At 40.5% G+C, this 19258-nt stretch overlaps 2 protein-coding genes across 4 annotated transcripts in view; one reads left to right on the forward strand and one right to left on the reverse strand.

Annotated features, from left to right (window-relative positions):
* Positions 1–1161: 1161 nt before the first annotated feature.
* naa35 (N-alpha-acetyltransferase 35, NatC auxiliary subunit) lies at positions 1162–15832 on the reverse strand. 2 transcript variants are annotated; one of them, XM_080739146.1, is made up of 23 exons: positions 15776–15832; positions 14158–14286; positions 13176–13209; positions 12810–12924; positions 11082–11156; positions 10754–10921; positions 10390–10456; positions 10175–10218; positions 10015–10065; positions 9056–9139; positions 8642–8756; positions 8176–8354; positions 6898–6957; positions 6618–6724; positions 6302–6368; positions 5373–5471; positions 4634–4812; positions 3927–4063; positions 3612–3679; positions 3381–3521; positions 3109–3231; positions 2068–2148; positions 1162–1645 (listed from the first exon to the last, which is right to left on the reverse strand). In XM_080739146.1, exons 2-23 carry the CDS (start codon positions 14276–14278, stop codon positions 1637–1639), a joined length of 2124 nt encoding a protein of 707 aa, XP_080595272.1. In that variant the 5' UTR covers positions 14279–14286; positions 15776–15832; the 3' UTR covers positions 1162–1636. The 2 variants fall into 2 exon arrangements, with proteins under 2 accessions (XP_080595272.1, XP_080595271.1); XM_080739145.1 differs by having other exon boundaries at positions 1162–1696.
* A 1596-nt stretch (positions 15833–17428) lies between these two features.
* Positions 17429–19258, forward strand: part of agtpbp1 (ATP/GTP binding carboxypeptidase 1) — a 54795-nt gene continuing 52965 nt past the window's right edge. The window contains exons 1-2 of one of the 2 annotated variants that reach the window (XM_080739133.1): positions 17429–17496; positions 18943–19001. In XM_080739133.1, the coding sequence (XP_080595259.1) occupies positions 18970–19001 (32 nt within the window). In that variant the 5' untranslated portion in view covers positions 17429–17496; positions 18943–18969. Of the gene's footprint in view, positions 17497–18870; positions 19002–19258 lie in introns of both variants that reach the window. The other variant, XM_080739134.1, reaches the window with a different exon arrangement.

The following is a 19258-nucleotide window of genomic DNA, read 5'->3' on the forward strand; positions in this document are numbered from 1 at the left end:
CCACTATGTTAATGTTAATTTGTTCCTACAAGGATGCCCCTTAACCTGAAGGGGCTGGATGTTATTGATAACAAAATGTTAATTTGTTCCTACAAGGATGCCCCTTAACCTGAAGGGGCTGGATGTTATTGATAACAAAATAATTCAGAAGAGTATAAGCTCACCATCCAGACATTTTACCACTGACCTTTAGAGTGACTTGGGGTTGCCCAAATTCTCACCTCAATTACCACAATGTGTCTTCAATTCATTCAATTTACCACATGAACCCTATTACGTTCCTATTCTGGGATGAGTCATTCAGTGAAATTATATCTACAAGCTCAAGCTTGTAGATCCGATAATTTCAACTAAGAGATTTGGTGTAAAGGTGTCCCCACATCAGACTATAAAGCGGGAGATCAGTAGGTTGAGAGGTGTGAAAAAAGCTTGGATGCACCTCTCTCCGCACCACCAATGAACACGTGCATGCTTAAATCATTTGAGAAATTATAAAGATAACTACTGCACAGTTGGGTGCTTAGTGCATGGGCATCTATTTAGAGCATTTTGGTGTATCATAATCTTTAACATGAAATTAAAACACTACTTGCCTGCAGCAATAGGCAGCTCAATGCGCTCACAGCCATATCATTTTGCTTCAACTAATGATCAATACAATGATTAAAAACAATGCAAGCCAGTAATTTTTTTGGTGCCCTGCACATCCACAAAGTAATCCAATGTTTCATCTTCATTTTCAATACATAAAATGGCCAATACCTCCGCCCCGTATTCATTGCACTTCTGAACTAGAAATAAAAGGAAACTGAAGTGAAGTAATTTTGTCTACTTGTGTGACATTAACTTACAAAAAAAAAAGTTGATGGGGATAGGCTTGTTTCTGCCTGACAGCAACGATATGGTCATACATTATCATCGAACAGGACTACACTTATGCAGAGTCTATTGTCTCCCAACATAATACTATTCTATATGTCTCCCCCCCCCCCCCCTCATATTTTAATGTATATTTGAGCTTTATTCAAGGAATGACAGGTACAGCACTAGGCAACAAATAAAATTGCTAATAGTGGTACATGTTGAGAGGAAGGCTGATGATGCCAAAGTCTTTCCTTTGTTAAGGGCGACAAGGCAATAACAAAACATGTTGACACCACAACAGAGACAAGTTGATTTATTCTGTAAAAGAGGGGCTGTTTTTCAGTCCTTTAATACCAACATCCATAAACTTGGCAACAGAAATGGCCCTTGGTGCATGCACATAATAACTGAGACGGTTGAAAAAGAAATACACTTCTTCTGTACACCATGACAATGTCTTTGTGGACAGAGCTTTCAACAACCCTCTGGTGTACACACCACCCCACCACCACCACCACCACCACCACCACCCAGGCATGTGTTCAGATGCATGTTGATACTGTCCAGTCAGGTTAGTCTGATTCTTGGCTGTGGTTTCATGTGTGTCATTCTCTTCTTCAGTCAAAAAAAAAAAAAAAGCAATCGGCAACTTCAAGTGTTTCTTGTCGGGTAGACACGTCTGTTCAGACAAGGATAGGGTTCAGGAACATCACACATGGGTGATGGTAGGGTTCATCAGGAATGCTGGTTTGCCAGTCAGAGCACTTCTGATTCATATGATCTTGACCACAGGGAAATATTTGTGAGCGGAGAAGTCGAACTCTGGGAGCACCTGATGATGGAAGTAAGATTTTCTAGGTTTGAGCTGTACACAAACGCAACATTATGTCAAGTTAACATTGGCATTTCCATTAACTTGGTTCTACTGAGCAGAAGTGCAGTAGTCCAAAATTGTATCCATCTGGCAAAAGTATATAATGACTAGCTTTTAAGTTATAAGATAGAAGGTGAAAAACAATTACCGGTATCTTTTCTTGGCAACTTTAATTTTATCAAGTTTTTCCAAAGGCAGCCAAATTCAGAATTTAAAGCCATTTGCATTTGTATTGTTCACATTACTCGAAACAGTGTTCTGAGTTCATTGTATAGTGACTACTACCAACTCTGGTAGAACTTTAATTAAAGCTGTGTAAGGTGCATTACCTTGGTCTCTTTTTTGTGTCCTCCAGCCAATAGCTTCATCACAACAATGTTGGGCTTGGCCACCTTTAGTATGCGGTTGACCTGTAAACAACCATCAAGGTTAATATCGTCTTTCCTAGTGTAGTCAGTAGCATTAAAGGGATATTTCACTGAAAAAAAACCCTGGACAGTTTTTAAGTGGCTCAATTCAGTATTTAGATATTTGATATCCTATAGATATTCCTATACAAACCCAACTTCAAACTCCATTTTAACCATGTCGAAACATTGTTGGTTCTGGTGATTGATATCATCTTTCTCATAAGTGAGGAGGCTGTGTTTTTTCAATTACCCTTTTCATATATTTTTTATATATCTTTTGGGCAAAAACTAAAATAAATAAATAATAATAGTACAATAAAAACTTCCTCAATGGCATTTAATGGGGAAACTTTGCATTTTCCCCATATACATTTACATTTTCTATGTTGTCAATTATTGTTTGAAGACATTTGTCAGCCTATTTATGTTCCGTTACCTAATAGTGTACTTCTTATACTTGAAGTTTGGGCAACATATTCTAAAATAATTGTTTTGTAGGAAACAATGGTGTTGCATCTTTTCACAGATTATAGCAGAACAGTAATGTTAACTTGGACACACAAAGAAGCGATGATCCTTAAATTCTAACTTGGATGATGGGTTTCTAATGATGCCTGTAAGCAATCATTTCTCAACTGTACACACTGGTGTGAAATCACACTAATGACATAGTAGAAAAGATCCAGCAGGTGGCAGTATTAACAGGCCTGAACTTCTGACTTGCGCTTAAAAAGGGCATTAATATGGCACAATGAACTATTGTATCGGCTACACGTTATAGAGAGTCTTTTTTGTGAATGCTGTCCCAAAAGAATCAGATAATTTATATTTCCTGGCTTTAGAATATGGGCTCGGAGGCTTTTGGAATTGAGATTGATAATGTACTTTGGTTAACCTGGAAACAAGACGAATCTGCCATTGAAAAAAAAACAACAAAAGAAAAACAACATATTTCCTGACCTCTGGGTCTGGACAGGGCACATTTTCTAGGATGAGCTTGGCCTGCTGAAAATGCTTGCTGGCTGCAAGGTATAGGTCAGCCGAACCTGGCGGAGGATTGTATTTCTTCAGATCGGACATTTCCTGCAAAGAGGACAGAAAAAGAAAAGACAAGATAAACATTTATTAATCACCAGAGGTAAATTCAGGTCTTAGTTCAGAATTCAGGGTAAGAATGAAACACAGCTAGAAGTTGAGGCATTATACACATCCACACAAGCAAAGGTCCCTACCTTGAACTGGACATAATGTACAGGTGGGGGAGTAACCACACTGTTGAAGGGGGCGAAGCGATGCTCATAGCGAACCTGCTCACTGTCCAGCTCAAACTGCGGCTTACGCACCTTCCCATCCATGTCCAACGCTACCATGGTCTGCAGAGAGAGGGACACAGATGGTGTGAAAAGGGACACTAACCTGATGCATTGTGTGCGTGCGTGTGTATCTGTGTGATTCTGGTATACCTTGTACATGCCAGCGCACATGTTCTGGTAAGCTTGGCTCATGGTGATCTCCTTGCTGAGAGGGCGTGCTGTCCATAAAACACAAACATAAGATTAATACTGACAAATACAGTACATGTATAAGAACTAGGAAGCCACTAAAGAGTGGATACTCTCTGAAGAGTTTATGATTTTTCCATTTATGCAGAAAATAAGATCTGTTATTTGTTTAACAAATGTGAACAGCAACCAAACCTTTGTTTGCATAAGAGGTTATTTTCTTAATGTGTCCAAATTAAAAAACATCCAGTGTAATGTGCAGTGGCTGTTTGTTACCTTTCTTCTTCTTCTTGGTCTTCTTGCTGCTGCGTCCTTTCTGCTGCTCCTCCAGTATCCTCTCCTCTGCCATCTGAGAGGAGTCCGCTCTGCTCAGCGTGGACATGAGCCAGGCATAGAGGAACTCTGACAGGTACCTACAGTACAGACACACACAATTAGGGCGACTTATTTATTGGCCTCTAGTCCAGTGGTTCTCAACCTTTTGAGGCCACGACCCCCAAAATAATCATATTTGAACTGGGGACCCCCCCACCCTGAAGAGCACTAAGAGTTGAGGCATTACATTTAGTATAACACGCTTCTATTGTAAAAATAGCAGATCTACATGCTCCGGCCACACAGCGTTGTACTAATGAAACATACTGTAACTCCGGCCACGCACCATTGTACTAAAGAAATATACACTTGGTCAAAGTTCATCCTAACAGGGACAGACAGACAAAGCAAAACATTGGGAGGCGGCTCCACCGCTCCAAAAAAGAAGTTCAGTGTGTACTTGTGTGTGTGTGTGTGCATAGGAGACTGCTCCTCCTTTCTCACCACTGGAGGGAGCACTGCTCGTTGTGCTAGTTCAGTGCAATAGAGATTATCTCATAATTGTGTGCTTGTCTGTGTGTTTATAAAGTGTGAGTGCTCTTACTTACCAGTAGATGTAGTAGTACTCGTGCATGTTGTCTTTCACTGTGCAGTGCGGGTGCTCTTACCAGTAGATGTAGTAGTACTCGTGCATGCTGTACAGCTCCAGTTCAAAGCCGCTCAGCAGGTACTGGATCATGATCCTCAGGTTGTGGTAGAGGATCCAGGTGCCCAGACAAGCTAGGTGTTGTCTCTGAGGCTCCAGCTTCATCAGCAGGCTATGCAGCGCCGCGTCCACCTTCTCTGCCTGTAGGGACACAGACGACAACCTAAGGCAGTGGTTCTCAACCTGTGGGGGGGGTCCCAGATTATTTTGGGGGGTCCCCAGATGATAAATAAACCAAGTGTATGGAGAGTATTTGCACATTTCTACAGTGACAATTTAAGGACTTTTTAATACCTCTAAAATGACAAATTAAACATAGGCCAAATTGTCAAATATTAGAGGCAGAAATTGTGAAAACTGTTCTATTGTGAAAATAGCAGATCTACATGCTCGTTGTGAGGATGTAGATCGTTTATTTTCACAATAGAACCGTGTTATATGTAATGCCTCAACTCTTAATGCTCATCAGGTTGGGGCGGTCCCCAGTTCAAATACGATTAATTTGGGGGTCGCGGCCTGAAAAGGTTGAGAAAAGGAACAATGGAAAGAAGGCAAAAAGGCCTCAGTTTCATGAAAATGTGTTCACTGGTCCACATACACACAGACACTGCACCCTGCATTGCACTGCTGCAGGCAGGAACAAAAGAATGAACGAACAAAGCAGACAAGAGATAATGACAGAGGAAAGTGAGAGGGCGAACCTCATCCTGCAGTGTAGCAAACTCTTCCAGGATGTGTCCTAGTTTGTCTCTCTGCCTGGCTCGGTTGTGACCATGGATCTGTATCAGACTACAGAACGGCTGTAAGGAGAAATGACACACATCCACACACACAATTTAACCATTAACTTTCATGTCCTACTTGAGACTCGAACCCAGGTCCCTCATTTTACCACTGAGCTAATAGATCAAATCTGCTTGTAGCCTGGCTCAGCCCCTGAATCGCTAGCCACTACCATTTAAAACATTTGTTTAGGCGATTCAGGGGTCTAGTGACTCCTGAGTTGAAAATCTGTACGGCAAATCAGCGTCTTTTCGACTCGACGTCGAGGCTTCTGAGCAGCGTGGGTGGGGTTTTCCAAGAACTCCTGTCCAAATAACTCAGCGACGGCAGTTGCCTGCCGTGGTAACATGCGATCGTATCAATCTCACTATGAAACATCAGTAGCAGACATATTTTACTGTGTTTATGATTACTAGATAGTAGTGCTCCTATTCTGCCAGTTTCTTTGATTAGCAAGTAGCAACAGGTTAGCCAGCCACATAAAAACACAAATAAGGGTCGCTTAACAACTACATCGGGTCTGTGGGTCTGTATGTAGCCTGTATGTAGTAACCCTGGGTGACCAGAGAGGTGCTGTTGAGTCACACACACACACACACACACACACACACACACACACACACACACACACACACACACACACACACACACACACACACACACACACACACACACACACACACACACACACACACACACACACACACACACACACACAGCTCCACTTCGAACAGAGGTTCGATTTTAACATTTAGTGTAGCTTCAAGTAAAGTGATGATAGCTTTACCTTTGCTTCAATGGCAAACCCAACATGGTTAAAACTAAAATTAGTCAGGGAAGGACATACCCTGGAGCAGTGTGTGACAAATGAGTCTATGTAGTCCTTGGCTTGGTGGTTGTTGAAAAGACAGCACCTGGATGAGAACACACACACACACACACACACACACACACACACACACACACACACACACACACACACACACACACACACACACACACACACACACACACACACACACACACACACACACACACACACACACACACACACACACACAATCAAGCGCTAGCATGCAGATTCAACCTGTGTCATGCAAGCATAAAACGTCACAAACAAATGTATTTTATAAAACGTAAATGACTGAATTAACTAAACTTACTTTGAGGAGAGGACAGGTGGGCTGACAAAGTATCTGAGAGCATCTTTGATCATATCCTGCATCAGGTGGGTCCCGAACACTTTCTTATTATCTATCAGGAACGTAGTCTGTGGCCACAGAAAAAAGAAAGAAAAGAAAAACATTTTTGACTGTACACACACTCTAATGTTTTTTAATGTCTTATTGTGCTACATCATCACAGAGGTATTCTTTTTCACAATGTTATAAAGTAGTATATGAGAAAGTCCACTGACCCAAATGTTGATTGCTGTTAGCTTACCTGTAGTAGAGATCGGGAGAGGACACAGGGAGACTGCTCACTGAATTCACAGAAGAAGTCCTAGAAATACCCCAAACACAATGTTCACACCAATTAAGTTTTTGAGAAAGGATAAGCGGTGAGGGTTTGTATGTGAAGAATTATATTCTCTTTCCAACTTACTGATGGGTCGCATTTAGTAAGAAAACCTGCAGATCATGTCATATGGCCAAAAGAAATCTCCATATATGGAGCTGGCCAATACCTCTACAGATATGACCTCACGGACTCCAGATATGGATATACTGTAGCTGACCTGTTCTGACATCACAAAGATGACTCGACCGGCCATATTAATAGTTCAAATCTTAACTGTGCCGTATTAAGAAGCTCTGATGTTTCAGCGAGGTCGCTGGTCGCTTCTCGCCCTTAGGGCGTCTTACTGGTGATACTTTTTCTGTGATGTCCCATCATGCTGTGTATACTACTAGAAATTCACAGCCGCTGTGCGGCCGCTCAATTCTAGACTTCACCTTATTGTATAGACTGATTGATTGATTGAAGAGTTTAGCACTGTTTGCAATAGAAGACACAGTTACAATACACAACATTGCCACACACACACACAGTCCCATTCCGCGACCCACCCGTTAACCTTGCCCACCAGGCTTACCCACCCGTGGGTCGAGACCCAGTGCTTGGGAAACAATGCTTAAAACATCATACACACACAGTAGCGGGCGGTCCATGCTGTACTTGGGCTTATGGTCGTCATTGTCACTGGAGAAGAAAAATACGTGTTGATGCTCTTCTTGTTGTAGCCGGGACTGTGTTGTAACGTTCCGTCTGTGCAGTGGAAGTGTAACGTAGCTCACCATGCACTGATCCCATAGCCTTGCACTGATCCCATAGCCTGGGAGTGCGGAAGGTTTATTCTATAGGCTGGCACCATGGCGACGGCTAGCGAATTAGCGGACGGCATAGGGTTCTACCGACATCTGCTCTCCCTACCTATGACTTGAAGTGGATGTGAAGTGGGCGTGAATGGGCTTGGAAGTGGGATGCGGCTCTAAGAGGAATGTAAATATTAGATACAGTACTTCTTCCTTACTCTGTAATCTGTATTTTGTTTATTTATTTTTTAACTGCTCGTCTTCGGCAACTGTATTTCCCTCTCTGGATCAATAAAGGCCTCATCTTATCTTATCTTATATCGGCTATTTTCGGTGAAGACTTTGGTGTAGCGGGGAAAAGGGGGGGGGGGGGGGGGGGGGGGGGTTTAGGTGGTTAATCCCTCACCAGTATGCCATGAAGGTTGGTGGTATTGATAACGTCACAGACCGTCTTGATACGTTCTATGAGCTTGCTGAAGTAGGCCACCATGTCCTCTCTCTTGATGATCTTGGCGTAGCGGGGGAAGGTGGGGGGCAGCAGTCTCTGATTGACCAGAGGTTCAAAGCCCATCATGATAGGGTGATCTGGGAGGAAAAAAAAGAAAAACAATGCGTCACATTGCGATGCGTTGTGACTGTGAGCTTGTATATTTCACCAAATGTCACTTTTGGGTCTTGAGCTAAAACGTTGGGAACGTGTAAGTAGTATCATATTATATACGTATATACAGTATGTTCATATTTTATAAAGCAACATTGTACATATATGTCATTATATATTATATTATCATATCATATAATGGTTACATTTGTACACTCTCAGCGGCAAATAACACTCATTTTACAGTGTATGTGTGTGTGTTACTGTTTACCTCCTTTAGTGGTATCATTCTGTGATTGGATACCATATTGGACACTGGAGTGGATGGATGGCAGGAGATCAGCTGCTTGAGCCATCAGCTTCTGGGCCTCGCCCACTGAGCTGGTCTGATAAGGAGGGTTTGATTGATTGATGTTTTCATTGACCAAAATGCATATGTACATGAACAACAATTGTATTTCAAAGGGATAAAACACAACACAAAAAAGCTTGAGAGCTTATTTCCATTTTGGCCCTTTAATATAATTACACTTTACCTATGTATAAATGTGTGTCTGAACACAAACACACACACAAACTCTGACAGCAGTGATTACATTTGTTTTACTGTTGTCTGCAGCATAGCGCTGTAGCCATGTCAATGCTGTATGATCCTTTATTGTTAACGCATGGGGCTGTGCATTACCTCTTTCTTTGTAAAGGCGATCAGTGCAGTCAATAAAAGGCGTGTGAACTTGATTCTGTTGAAAAGTGCCAAACATTGCTGGTGCTGTGAGAAAAGAAAAACATCTTTATTGAAGGCTGAAGGGTTAAACAAGTTTTAAGTGCTTACATTCAAGTGAAAAATTGGGATGTTGTTTGCTAGTCTTTGTGGTACCATGAGGAACAAAACACAATGGTCTATTTTGTTTACACCATCCAGACACAGATTATTCTGTGTCGAAAATGGCAGGGCATTCCATAATGGAATTTCTCTCTAAAATACCAGGCCATGTCACTGCATAGGATTGGAGTATTTTTAGTATGTTTTGATAAATCTATGTTAGTTACTTTAGTAAACAGGACTTCTGACTGCTTCACTAAAGCATATTATGGGGGTGATCACACAGGTGCAGATGCTACAAAAATGCCTTGGTAAAATAGCGCTTCAGGAAGAATAGTGTGGTGCCCCTGTGGAGCGGGTCAGCATGCATAACTGGGTCATCAATTCATTAATCATGTGGAGAAATCATTAATCATGTGGAGAAAAAAACGAATTCAAGACGGTGGCGAGTCTTGAGTCTAATATTAAACTTGAGTCTGGCAAATGTTCTAATGTCCATTTGCCATTGTCCCGCCATTCTACTTCCTACCACATCTATCAGAATCAAAACAGGAAGGTGCAACTCTGCTCCTTGTGCTGAAAAGTTGAGAATATTTAAACTTTCATGAGAGTCTAAAAACCTAGAAAAAGGTAACATCAGCGTATCGCACATCAGTTATCGCACATCAGGTAAATAAAGTATCCCTATTCTGGTGGGAACATTTGCTGAAATAGCCGATCTAAAATGTCACAACGTTGTCGTGTTGCAACAGGTTCTGAGCTTGTAGATCAGAAAGAACAGTGCCAACAGTAAAACACTGCAGAGGCAGAGTCAGACTTACCTCCAGCTCCACATCCGGGTCTCGCTGCTCACCCTGTCGACTGCGTGTGCTCTGAGGGGGGGTCAAATGTAAAAGTCACTATCAGGGTCCAAGCCGAACTAGTTTCAGCAGGATGTGAGCAAAATGGCAAACGCAGAAAGATGTACAAAGAACCATTTACCTTAACCCGCCTCTGTAACTCATCCTCCACATCTTTCAGCATACCTTATAGGATAGACAGACACACACACAACCACACAATTAGTTTCTATAACTAATTAAGTAATAATGGATATAGTGTATATTCAGTATAATACTGGAACCTCTTCACATTTGGAGCTTACTTGGAACTAATTAAATGTGAAAATGGATAACCAGATTATGATGATTCTTTACCTGTAACCCGCAGGTCTGTAACATTATTTGCCATCTTGAAGCCATAGGTCATGGCCTGGAAATCTTCCTGTAGAAGTGCATACAGTAATTCATCAGGTTGGCCAATGTAAATACTGAAATATTTATGGTCTGTGATGGCTTATGCTTCATTTATACTTCATTGTACATCTGTGTTGCATGCTGAAAATAGCTGATTTACAAGCGTGCAACCATCTAAATCACGCTTTAGATGGACAGTAGTCCTGACTGCGCATTTGCAGACTATATTATTTTGACAACAAAAATGCTCAACAAACCATAATAACATTTTCAGACCCAGGAAAAAGTTATCACACTGAATGTAAGATTTGTACAATCAGCTTACCTCTTCAAACACAGCAGCCTTGTTGACCTTCTCACGAGCTATGTCACAAACTTTGAGGATTCCCAGGGCAAAGGCTTTAAGAGCTGGGTCCTCTATTAAGTCTGGATTGTGGATGTACAGACAGGTGAAGACAGTCTGGGCTAGAGAGTGGCCCTCCAACCACGTGATCTACACATAGCATATACACAGATGCAAAGACACAGACACAACATCACACATATTTTAACTAAGTTAGGTTAGGATTTTGTTTTATTTTCACAGACCATATTTTTGTACATATACAGTATGCACATAACTAATAACTATGAGTTAAGCAAGTGAATCATACCAAGCAGCAGAAACAGGTGTCTATGATCCCTATCAGATCAGGTAAACTCAGGTCCCTCACCCTGATGGCACCATCCTAAACCAGTGACAGAAATGTGTAATTATATGATTAGATATTTATAAGGTTAAAGTGGCCCATTCCCACTGGGCCAGATACAAAAATATCTGTCTCCATTCAAACTGTCTCCAGTGGAAATGGGCCTTAACCCTTAAGACATATGTTATGCATGCATACATCAACATACCAACTTGTATCAACATACAAATGATAACCCAAGGAAAGTAATAAGACTCTGGCGGAGTGTACCGCAATAATATTGCATTTACTGTATGTGTATGAGCATAATACACAACTATTTTGACAACATAGAGTAGACTATCCAAGAGAAGTTCAAAGTATAATTTCCCAAGTCCATAACGCCAGCCACAAACTATAGGCTACAGAATGTACCAAATGCAATTCAATTTCAATGTTTACAATAGCTACAGTAAAATTTGTAACATCTATCTTGTGTTTCCTTATGTTAATTTCCATGGCTTTTGTTTTAGAGAGGAGAAAGGAAAAGTGAGGGCAGAGAGCAGGGATTACTGTACATGCAACACAGATTATGAGGCAGGAATGGAATCAAGGACATTGCCCTTACATGGCTGCATGCTATGTTTTCAGTTACACTCGCATGAACACCTTTCCAAACGGAAAATACCCCATTACTGTAAAATGACACTTGTCAAAAGGGTATTACATTTGACAAAGTATATCGTGTGGTTGAGCCACCAGAGCACTCCAAGTTGACCTTATTTCATGTCAAGTATGTTTTATGACGCTGCAGTCCATGTAATTAAAGAATAGCTTTAAGAATGCATGGCTGTCAATCATGAGATTAAACAGTTTTTATTGATTTACTTACAGTACTTTATAGAAGTGGTTAACATTTTAAATTGAAGGACCCCCAGTTTGATGCAATTTTATTTCTACGACCCAAATCTAGACTGTGAACTACTCAGTGAACGTTAACCCATTTACTGTACATGGCAACAACAAACCCAAAAGGGGCTCCCGGTTTGAAAGGTAAAATCCCCCAAATGGGTCCCGGCCTAAATTGGTTTACACTCTCTGAGATACAGACTAGAGGATGACATTTGACAGGAATTCACGTGGGTCCCGTGGGATTCCCGCAGGACAGGAGTCAAATTTGTATTAATGCCAGGATCGGGACGGGACAGGAATGAAAATCAACAGGAGTGGGCAGGAGCGGGAATCATCCCAGACCAGTTCATCAAATCGCAGAAATAAATGGCACAGGAAAGTGAGGTATTTGAACTGCAAACATTATAAAATTATACATTATATAATAATAAACATGATATCAAATATAATATGGATCAAAATAGAAAAACATCTGCACAATTTACTTTTTTAATTTTTTTTCAGGAGCGGGATGTGAACAGGAGTGATTTTGACCAGGAGCGGGATGGGACCAGGAGTCATTGTACAGGAGTGGGACAGGACGGGATTAATTTTTTTACTCTGGCCCAGGATTGGGATGGGACAGGATTTTTTCTGCGGGAGTGGGACGAGACAGGAGTGAAAATCCACTCCTGTGTCATCCTCTAATACAGACCTGTATTAGAGATCCTCCTCAAGGATCACTGAGGGGTCCCCAGACACCACTTTGAGAACAACTGCATTATATGACATAATAGTAGATAGGTTATAGTGGTATCATACCTTGACAGCCTGTTCAAAGTTCAGAACCTTCCTGTTGACCTGATTGCCGATCATTCCAGCATCCATCTTAGGATCCATCATCTCGATGGCCGACATGGCCTCAAACAGGCCAAACCTACATGTAGCACACCAGAATGGAGACTCAGATGATACGTATATCGTCACTGTTGGGCAGAAACCTTGCATTTTCATATTTGAACATTTTATGTTTTGTTTTTTCTAACTTGTATTGTACCATGCTGTTTGGGTAACATTGCAAGGGAAGCTGACAAAATAATGCTATCTCTGCATCCGCCAATACGTCCCATCAAAGTTTCCCGTAAAATGTGTTATATCATTATACAGTATATATATTGATATACTCACAGTTTGTCATGAAGCAACTCGCCAAGGCTCAGTTCTGCATTCAATTAAAAAAAGAACAGGTCAAACTTGCTTTTCAAAATTTCAATGTTTCTAGACGGTCACCAGCCCTTTCGCCTATGACCAATTCGCCAAATTGCATTTGGTCCTTTCGCATGGCACTTTCGCTGTGGAGGAGGGTCTTTTCACCTACTCTGTATGGCCGATTCACCGCCGTTCATTTAAATATTGACTGTGACAGTCGTGTCAAACAGTGCGGCTATCCTATATGCACTCCATAGAAATAACATCAATACAGTTTAGAGCTATTGGAATCAGGTGCGTCCACATAATGAATTGATACGTGCACTGCGCAAATACTATAAACACCATGGACATGGCAAAAAAAGATTTTACTTATTTTAAAGACATGACATTAATTTTAACATTTGTCAAATAAACTGTTAGATTCATTTGTCTTGACCCCTTGTGTTGTGTTTGGCAATCATATGCATTTCATAATTCATTATGGAAGAAGCCAATAGGAAGAAAGATATGCTATTATTACATTATTAAAGCAAACAAGCACTAGACTACAGGGAGGGAGAGGGACTATTATTCCAATAGCTCTAATCTGTATTAATGTGATTTCTATGGAGTGCATAGGATAGCCGTGTGTAATGGTCACCGTTTGACAGGTGAGGTAACACCACTGTCATGCAAACATGGACAGTCTGAGGGTAGGCGAAATGGCTCTTCAACTGCAGTGAATGAGCCAGACAGGGTAGGTGAAAAGACTCTCCTCCACGGCGAAAGTGCCATGCGAAAGGACCAAACACCAAATGGATTTTGGCGAATCTGTCATAGGCGAATATGTCTGACACCGTCAAGACAATGTGAGAAAGAGTGAGTGAGTGAGTGAGTGAGTGAGTGAGTGAGTGAGTGAGTGAGTAAGAACGAGAACAAGTGACAGCATGCAGAGGAAAAGGACAGAGGGAGAGACTACCTTTACAAGCCCCCTTGAAATCACGTGTGACATCAACCCAGTTGGCATTATTCTTCATCTTCTCAGGGATGCCCAGTCCCCAGCCAGCATCATCATCTTCAACCGATGACTTCATCACCATAGTTACAGCTTAAGAAAATGGCAAACAGGTAGAACTTTTTCAAAATATCAATACATACAATGTCATACATACATACATACATACATACATACTGTAGATCAAGAGAGTGCTTTGATCTTTTACTTCACTAATTAATAGATCTGACTGTAGCTGAGATCTTATTGCCAAAAAGGATCTTCTCTATGATCATTCTGCAGTGGAATAGATGTGGGAGCAGCACTTTGTCCCTAAATAATGAAGAAGAAGAAAACTAGAAGCAGTGCCCTTCCGAGCACAGGTGTCCACCAGGTCAGGTATGTTTCTGTGGCCTCCTGGTGGCGCTATAATAATAGGCCAATGTGAGAAGGGTGCCATGTCCTCTTCGGCCTTTAACGGCAATGTGACACTGCATGCATGATTTGAGACATTTTGTTCCAAAAATTTGTTTGGCAAAAGTCAACCTGCCCTATACAATCTCCACATCCCCAAAAAGTAGACACTTCTCGAAAGGTCTTGGTACAGCAGTGTATACCCAAACATACATGCACAGTTGGGCTTAACCCGTGTATAATGGGGGAAATTTGCCATCTACAAGCTCACAACACGTTGTGAGCTTGTAGATCTGCTATTGTCAGATGGAGACACCGGCATACAACTAAGTATAAATCAGCTGTAAAGTCAACCAGCAAGGGATTACCACTGTGTTCTGTATAACTAATTAGGACTCTTAAATTATAACCTAAAAAGGCGCTAATCACGAACCAGAGTGCACTGGACCCAGACACACTGATAAAGAAGAAAAACCTGTCCTCCAACCACCGTTTGCTTGAGACCATGTCTTGAGTCCAGACACAATTCTGTTTGCATGTACAATAGATCAGATGACAGGTATAAACTAACAATTTGATTGATTAATTGATTGATTGGGCTTGTTTAAATTGGGGTCCCTTTGTACAGTAGACCTAAATGACAGACAAATAAAACACAGTATGCTAAAAACGTCATAAGATAAGACAGTCGGAAAACAAAATGGAAAATAGAGGAAAGTAAGCAGCTTCTTAGCCAATTTGTTTAAGATATAGGCAATTATGAATTGGTATGGAATGAATATATATTTTTAAAATAAGTCAACTCAACACTGATCAAAATGCTATTTATTTTACTGAGGAACAGTTCTTCCTTCCCCAAACTAACAGGTCTAATATCAGGCAATTATTTTTGTACAAAATAAACTTTAAAATAGACTGGAATTTCATGACTAGTACAAAAGATGCTTTCGAGATGAATGAAGACTCATACTCATTATTTGTCAAACACTTTGGCCATTAGTGTAATAACTAATAATCAAAAATATCGTATGCTAACAAGCTAATATTAAGCACATTGGACATTACATGCAAACAAAACCTAAATAACAGCAATCTGACCAATTGTTCAATTCTAGAAATCAACGCTTAATCCAAAACAAAGGTGTGAGTAATAAAATGTTGCATTGTCAATACGAAACAATGGACATACCTTGCTAAATATTTTAAACATTCAGCTAATAAAGACCTCTTGCTTCGAAGGCTAAAGAGTCGGAAGCGCACAAATGTAACGTCATTGTGCGAAATAATCCTGGGACATGTAGTTCTTCAAAAACCTGGCAGTAAACTACATAACAGTCCAGCAGCCCTACTGCTGCCAAATCATTCTATTAGATTATTAGTGTGGATGCCGTGCACGCTGACAGTGAGTACTTTATACAATTATGCTAAAAAATTATAACACCAAAAGCCCTTAATTGTACTTGGCAGGACAGTCTAGCCATGGATAATTCATATGTAGCTATCATATAGATATTAGGGGTGCAACGATACACAAAATTCACGGTTCGATTTGGTTCGATATTTTGTTGTCACGGTTCGATATTTTTTTGATACAAAAAATAAACATGTCCTTGATTTATAAATGTATTTTTATAAATACGTATTTCTTTGTTTTAACTTTGAACAATACGGTACCCAACCTCTAGAGTAGTGGTTCTCTAAGTGGGCTCTGTGGACCCCTAGGGGTCCTTGAGGGGGTTCCAGGGGAATGTGGATGTGGAGTGGTATTGTATTGTATTGTTCGGTACAGGGTCATGCGGTTCGGTACACCCTCATATTGAACAGTTCGATATCGATACAAGTATTGTTGCACCCCTAATAGATATGTATTAATTGATTTTCTTTTCGATTAATCTCTGTCTTTATCTGTCATGAGATATTACTATTGATTAATTCCGAATGAAATTAATAATTTATGATTTGATTCATTCACTTTTTTAACATAAATACATTCGTAAATGATAATAGTCGATCGTTTACATACTACCATGTTTTGTACTGAAATAAAAGTATCAATACCAATGTAGAAATACTCTATTAGCCTACAAGTACAAGTCTGGAATTAAAAATATATTTGAGTTAAATTACGAAAGTATAGACATCAAAATAAATATACTTTAAAGCACCAAAAGTACAAAATGTTTGAAGATCTAGCTCACAACGCATAGCAATGCGACACAATTGCTATCTTGTAGATCTGCTATATTTTCAAATATCTTATGTATAAAGGGCTAAAGTGGTTCATGTATGTTTTATAGTATTATCATGTATTTTATGTAAAGTAACTCGCCTATAACTAAAGTTTACAAATAATTGTAGTGGAGTAAAAGTACAATATTTGCCTCATATAGTGGAGTAGAAGTAAAAGTATTGGAAATTGGAAATAGTACAAAATCTACAAATACCCCAAATTGTACTTAAGTACAGTACTTAAGTAAATGTACTTAATTACTTTACACCACCGGCATTATGACAAGGCGGATCTGTCGGATCTGTCAGTGTTTGTCGGTGGCTGTGTTGTTGTTGTCAGTCACTGAATGAGTCTCTTCGGCTTCTATGCTCGTTGTAGTAAGCTCTCGTCGCCAGGCGAAAAGCCTGGTTTCTATTCACTGCTCTCTGCTCAGATCCGGTCTGAAGCCCGCCTACTTTAGGCTAACTTCCACAAATACTTTCACGTATTGCACCCATTCAAACTGTTTCCGTATCCGCTAAATACCGGATGTGCAACCTGCGAAGTGAATCGACACCAGTCTAGATATATCGTATCATAACATCGGGGCGTTCCAGACAACGTCCCTGTCTGGCCGTTTAGTAGAGAACTGGACTGGTCTTGGTCCGCCTGAAATGGGACTGCAATTCACTGCAATACAGGTTCGTAAATACATCATTGTCTAAGTATCTTACTGACATATTGTCTTAGCCAACATAACCTGACTGTTCTGTAATTTCTTTTTGCATGAACGTTACCGTTAGCGCACAGTGTAGCTAGCTAGCGCAGGCTAACATAAGCAGACAGACTGGCTGAGCAGGTGCAGCTGCAGCAGAGGCTATCACTACATGGTATGTCTTAAATGTCATACATGCATGCTAATGCATATCCTCACTGAAGTAACATTAGACCACTGGGGTCTGACCCAGTGGTCCCTGGTAGTCTGTCGTCTGATACTGTACTGAGATAATAGACAGATAAGGCCCCTTCTCTGCAGACTAGAATCATTCATTCACATTCACAAGATAACTTGGGTGGCAAAGGCTGATCATTTAACTCTGAGAGTGTATTCTCAGAGTTGCAACTTGATTAAATAAGACTGGCGATTTGACTGTGCAATGTGCATAATGGTTCAGACAGAGCTGTACAGTACAGTGTTGGTTCTATAGCTACAAGCTAGCAAGTGTTACAGTCTTTATGACTCATCTGATCTCTGTGTGTGTCCCTGTCTAACCTAAAATGAATGTGACACACACACTGTGCGGTTGGAACCATTTTCCCCACGATAAAATGTCAAGTAATAGCAGTTCCCGTGTCACCCCATTAAATGTTTGATGATGGCATTGTAATAAACACTAATAACTCATTTATGACTCAGGTAGAATTACTCCTTTTAGAAACCACACACACACACACACACACACACACACACACACACACACACACACACACACACACACACACACACACACACACACACACACACACACACAGTACAGAACAAATGTTTGGTAGTAGTTATTTATTTACTTGGGTGCTTAGAAAGCTCTGTCATGCTCTTCCTTGCCTTGACTATGGTATCTTCTTAATTACCTTTCTCGTAGTTCTTGTTTCTAGATTGTGTTCACGACCCATGCAATGTCACGACAGCTGCATGTTTGTCTTTTTACATAATTTATTCAATGGTGATAGACTTACATTTATATTTATGGATAGAATGCGTTAACTTGTCGGAGCCATTGCAGATGTCTAGGGTCAGACTATGTCCATTTATTAAATGTATTGAATTATTATTATTATTACATGTCATGTACTGTACCTATTCTGTGTTTCACCCTAACTGTCTGCTGTGACGCTGCTGCTATGACTCCTGAATTCCCCACGGGGATCAATAAGATCAATAAAGATGTATCATAACCTATCTTATCTTATCTTAAACACACAAAACGGTTACATGTCTATCTTGTAACAATCGATATACGATACGGTATGAGGTATGAATCAATGTATCTTTGTTTTTGTTTTGTTTTTCCCAGGGCGGTTGTGTTTACTTACTAGGAAAGGGGTCGGTTCTGGCATCTTGTAACTTTTCTCTTCTCCTCTTGCAGAGGATATGAAAAGTAGATGTGGTCAAAATGAATAAGCCCAAAATGACTACAGAGAAAGGGTGAGTGAGTAGCTTTGTTTTCTAAATAAGAGACACACACACACACACACACACACACACACACACACACACACACACACACACACACACACACACACAGTCATGTGTGGCAGAGGGTTTGCGTGTGAAAGAGAGAAGGGTCAACCCAGTATAGCAGCACAGCACTGATAAGTGTCATTCTAGGTACATTCTGCCTTGGCAAAAACTGTAGCTGTGAGTTGTGCAAGATAATCAGTTCACTGACTCTGTATGACATG

This window comes from Nannobrachium achirus (assembly GCF_963921795.1).
Source record: "Nannobrachium achirus genome assembly, chromosome: 12".
Taxonomy (NCBI): domain Eukaryota; kingdom Metazoa; phylum Chordata; class Actinopteri; order Myctophiformes; family Myctophidae; genus Nannobrachium; species Nannobrachium achirus.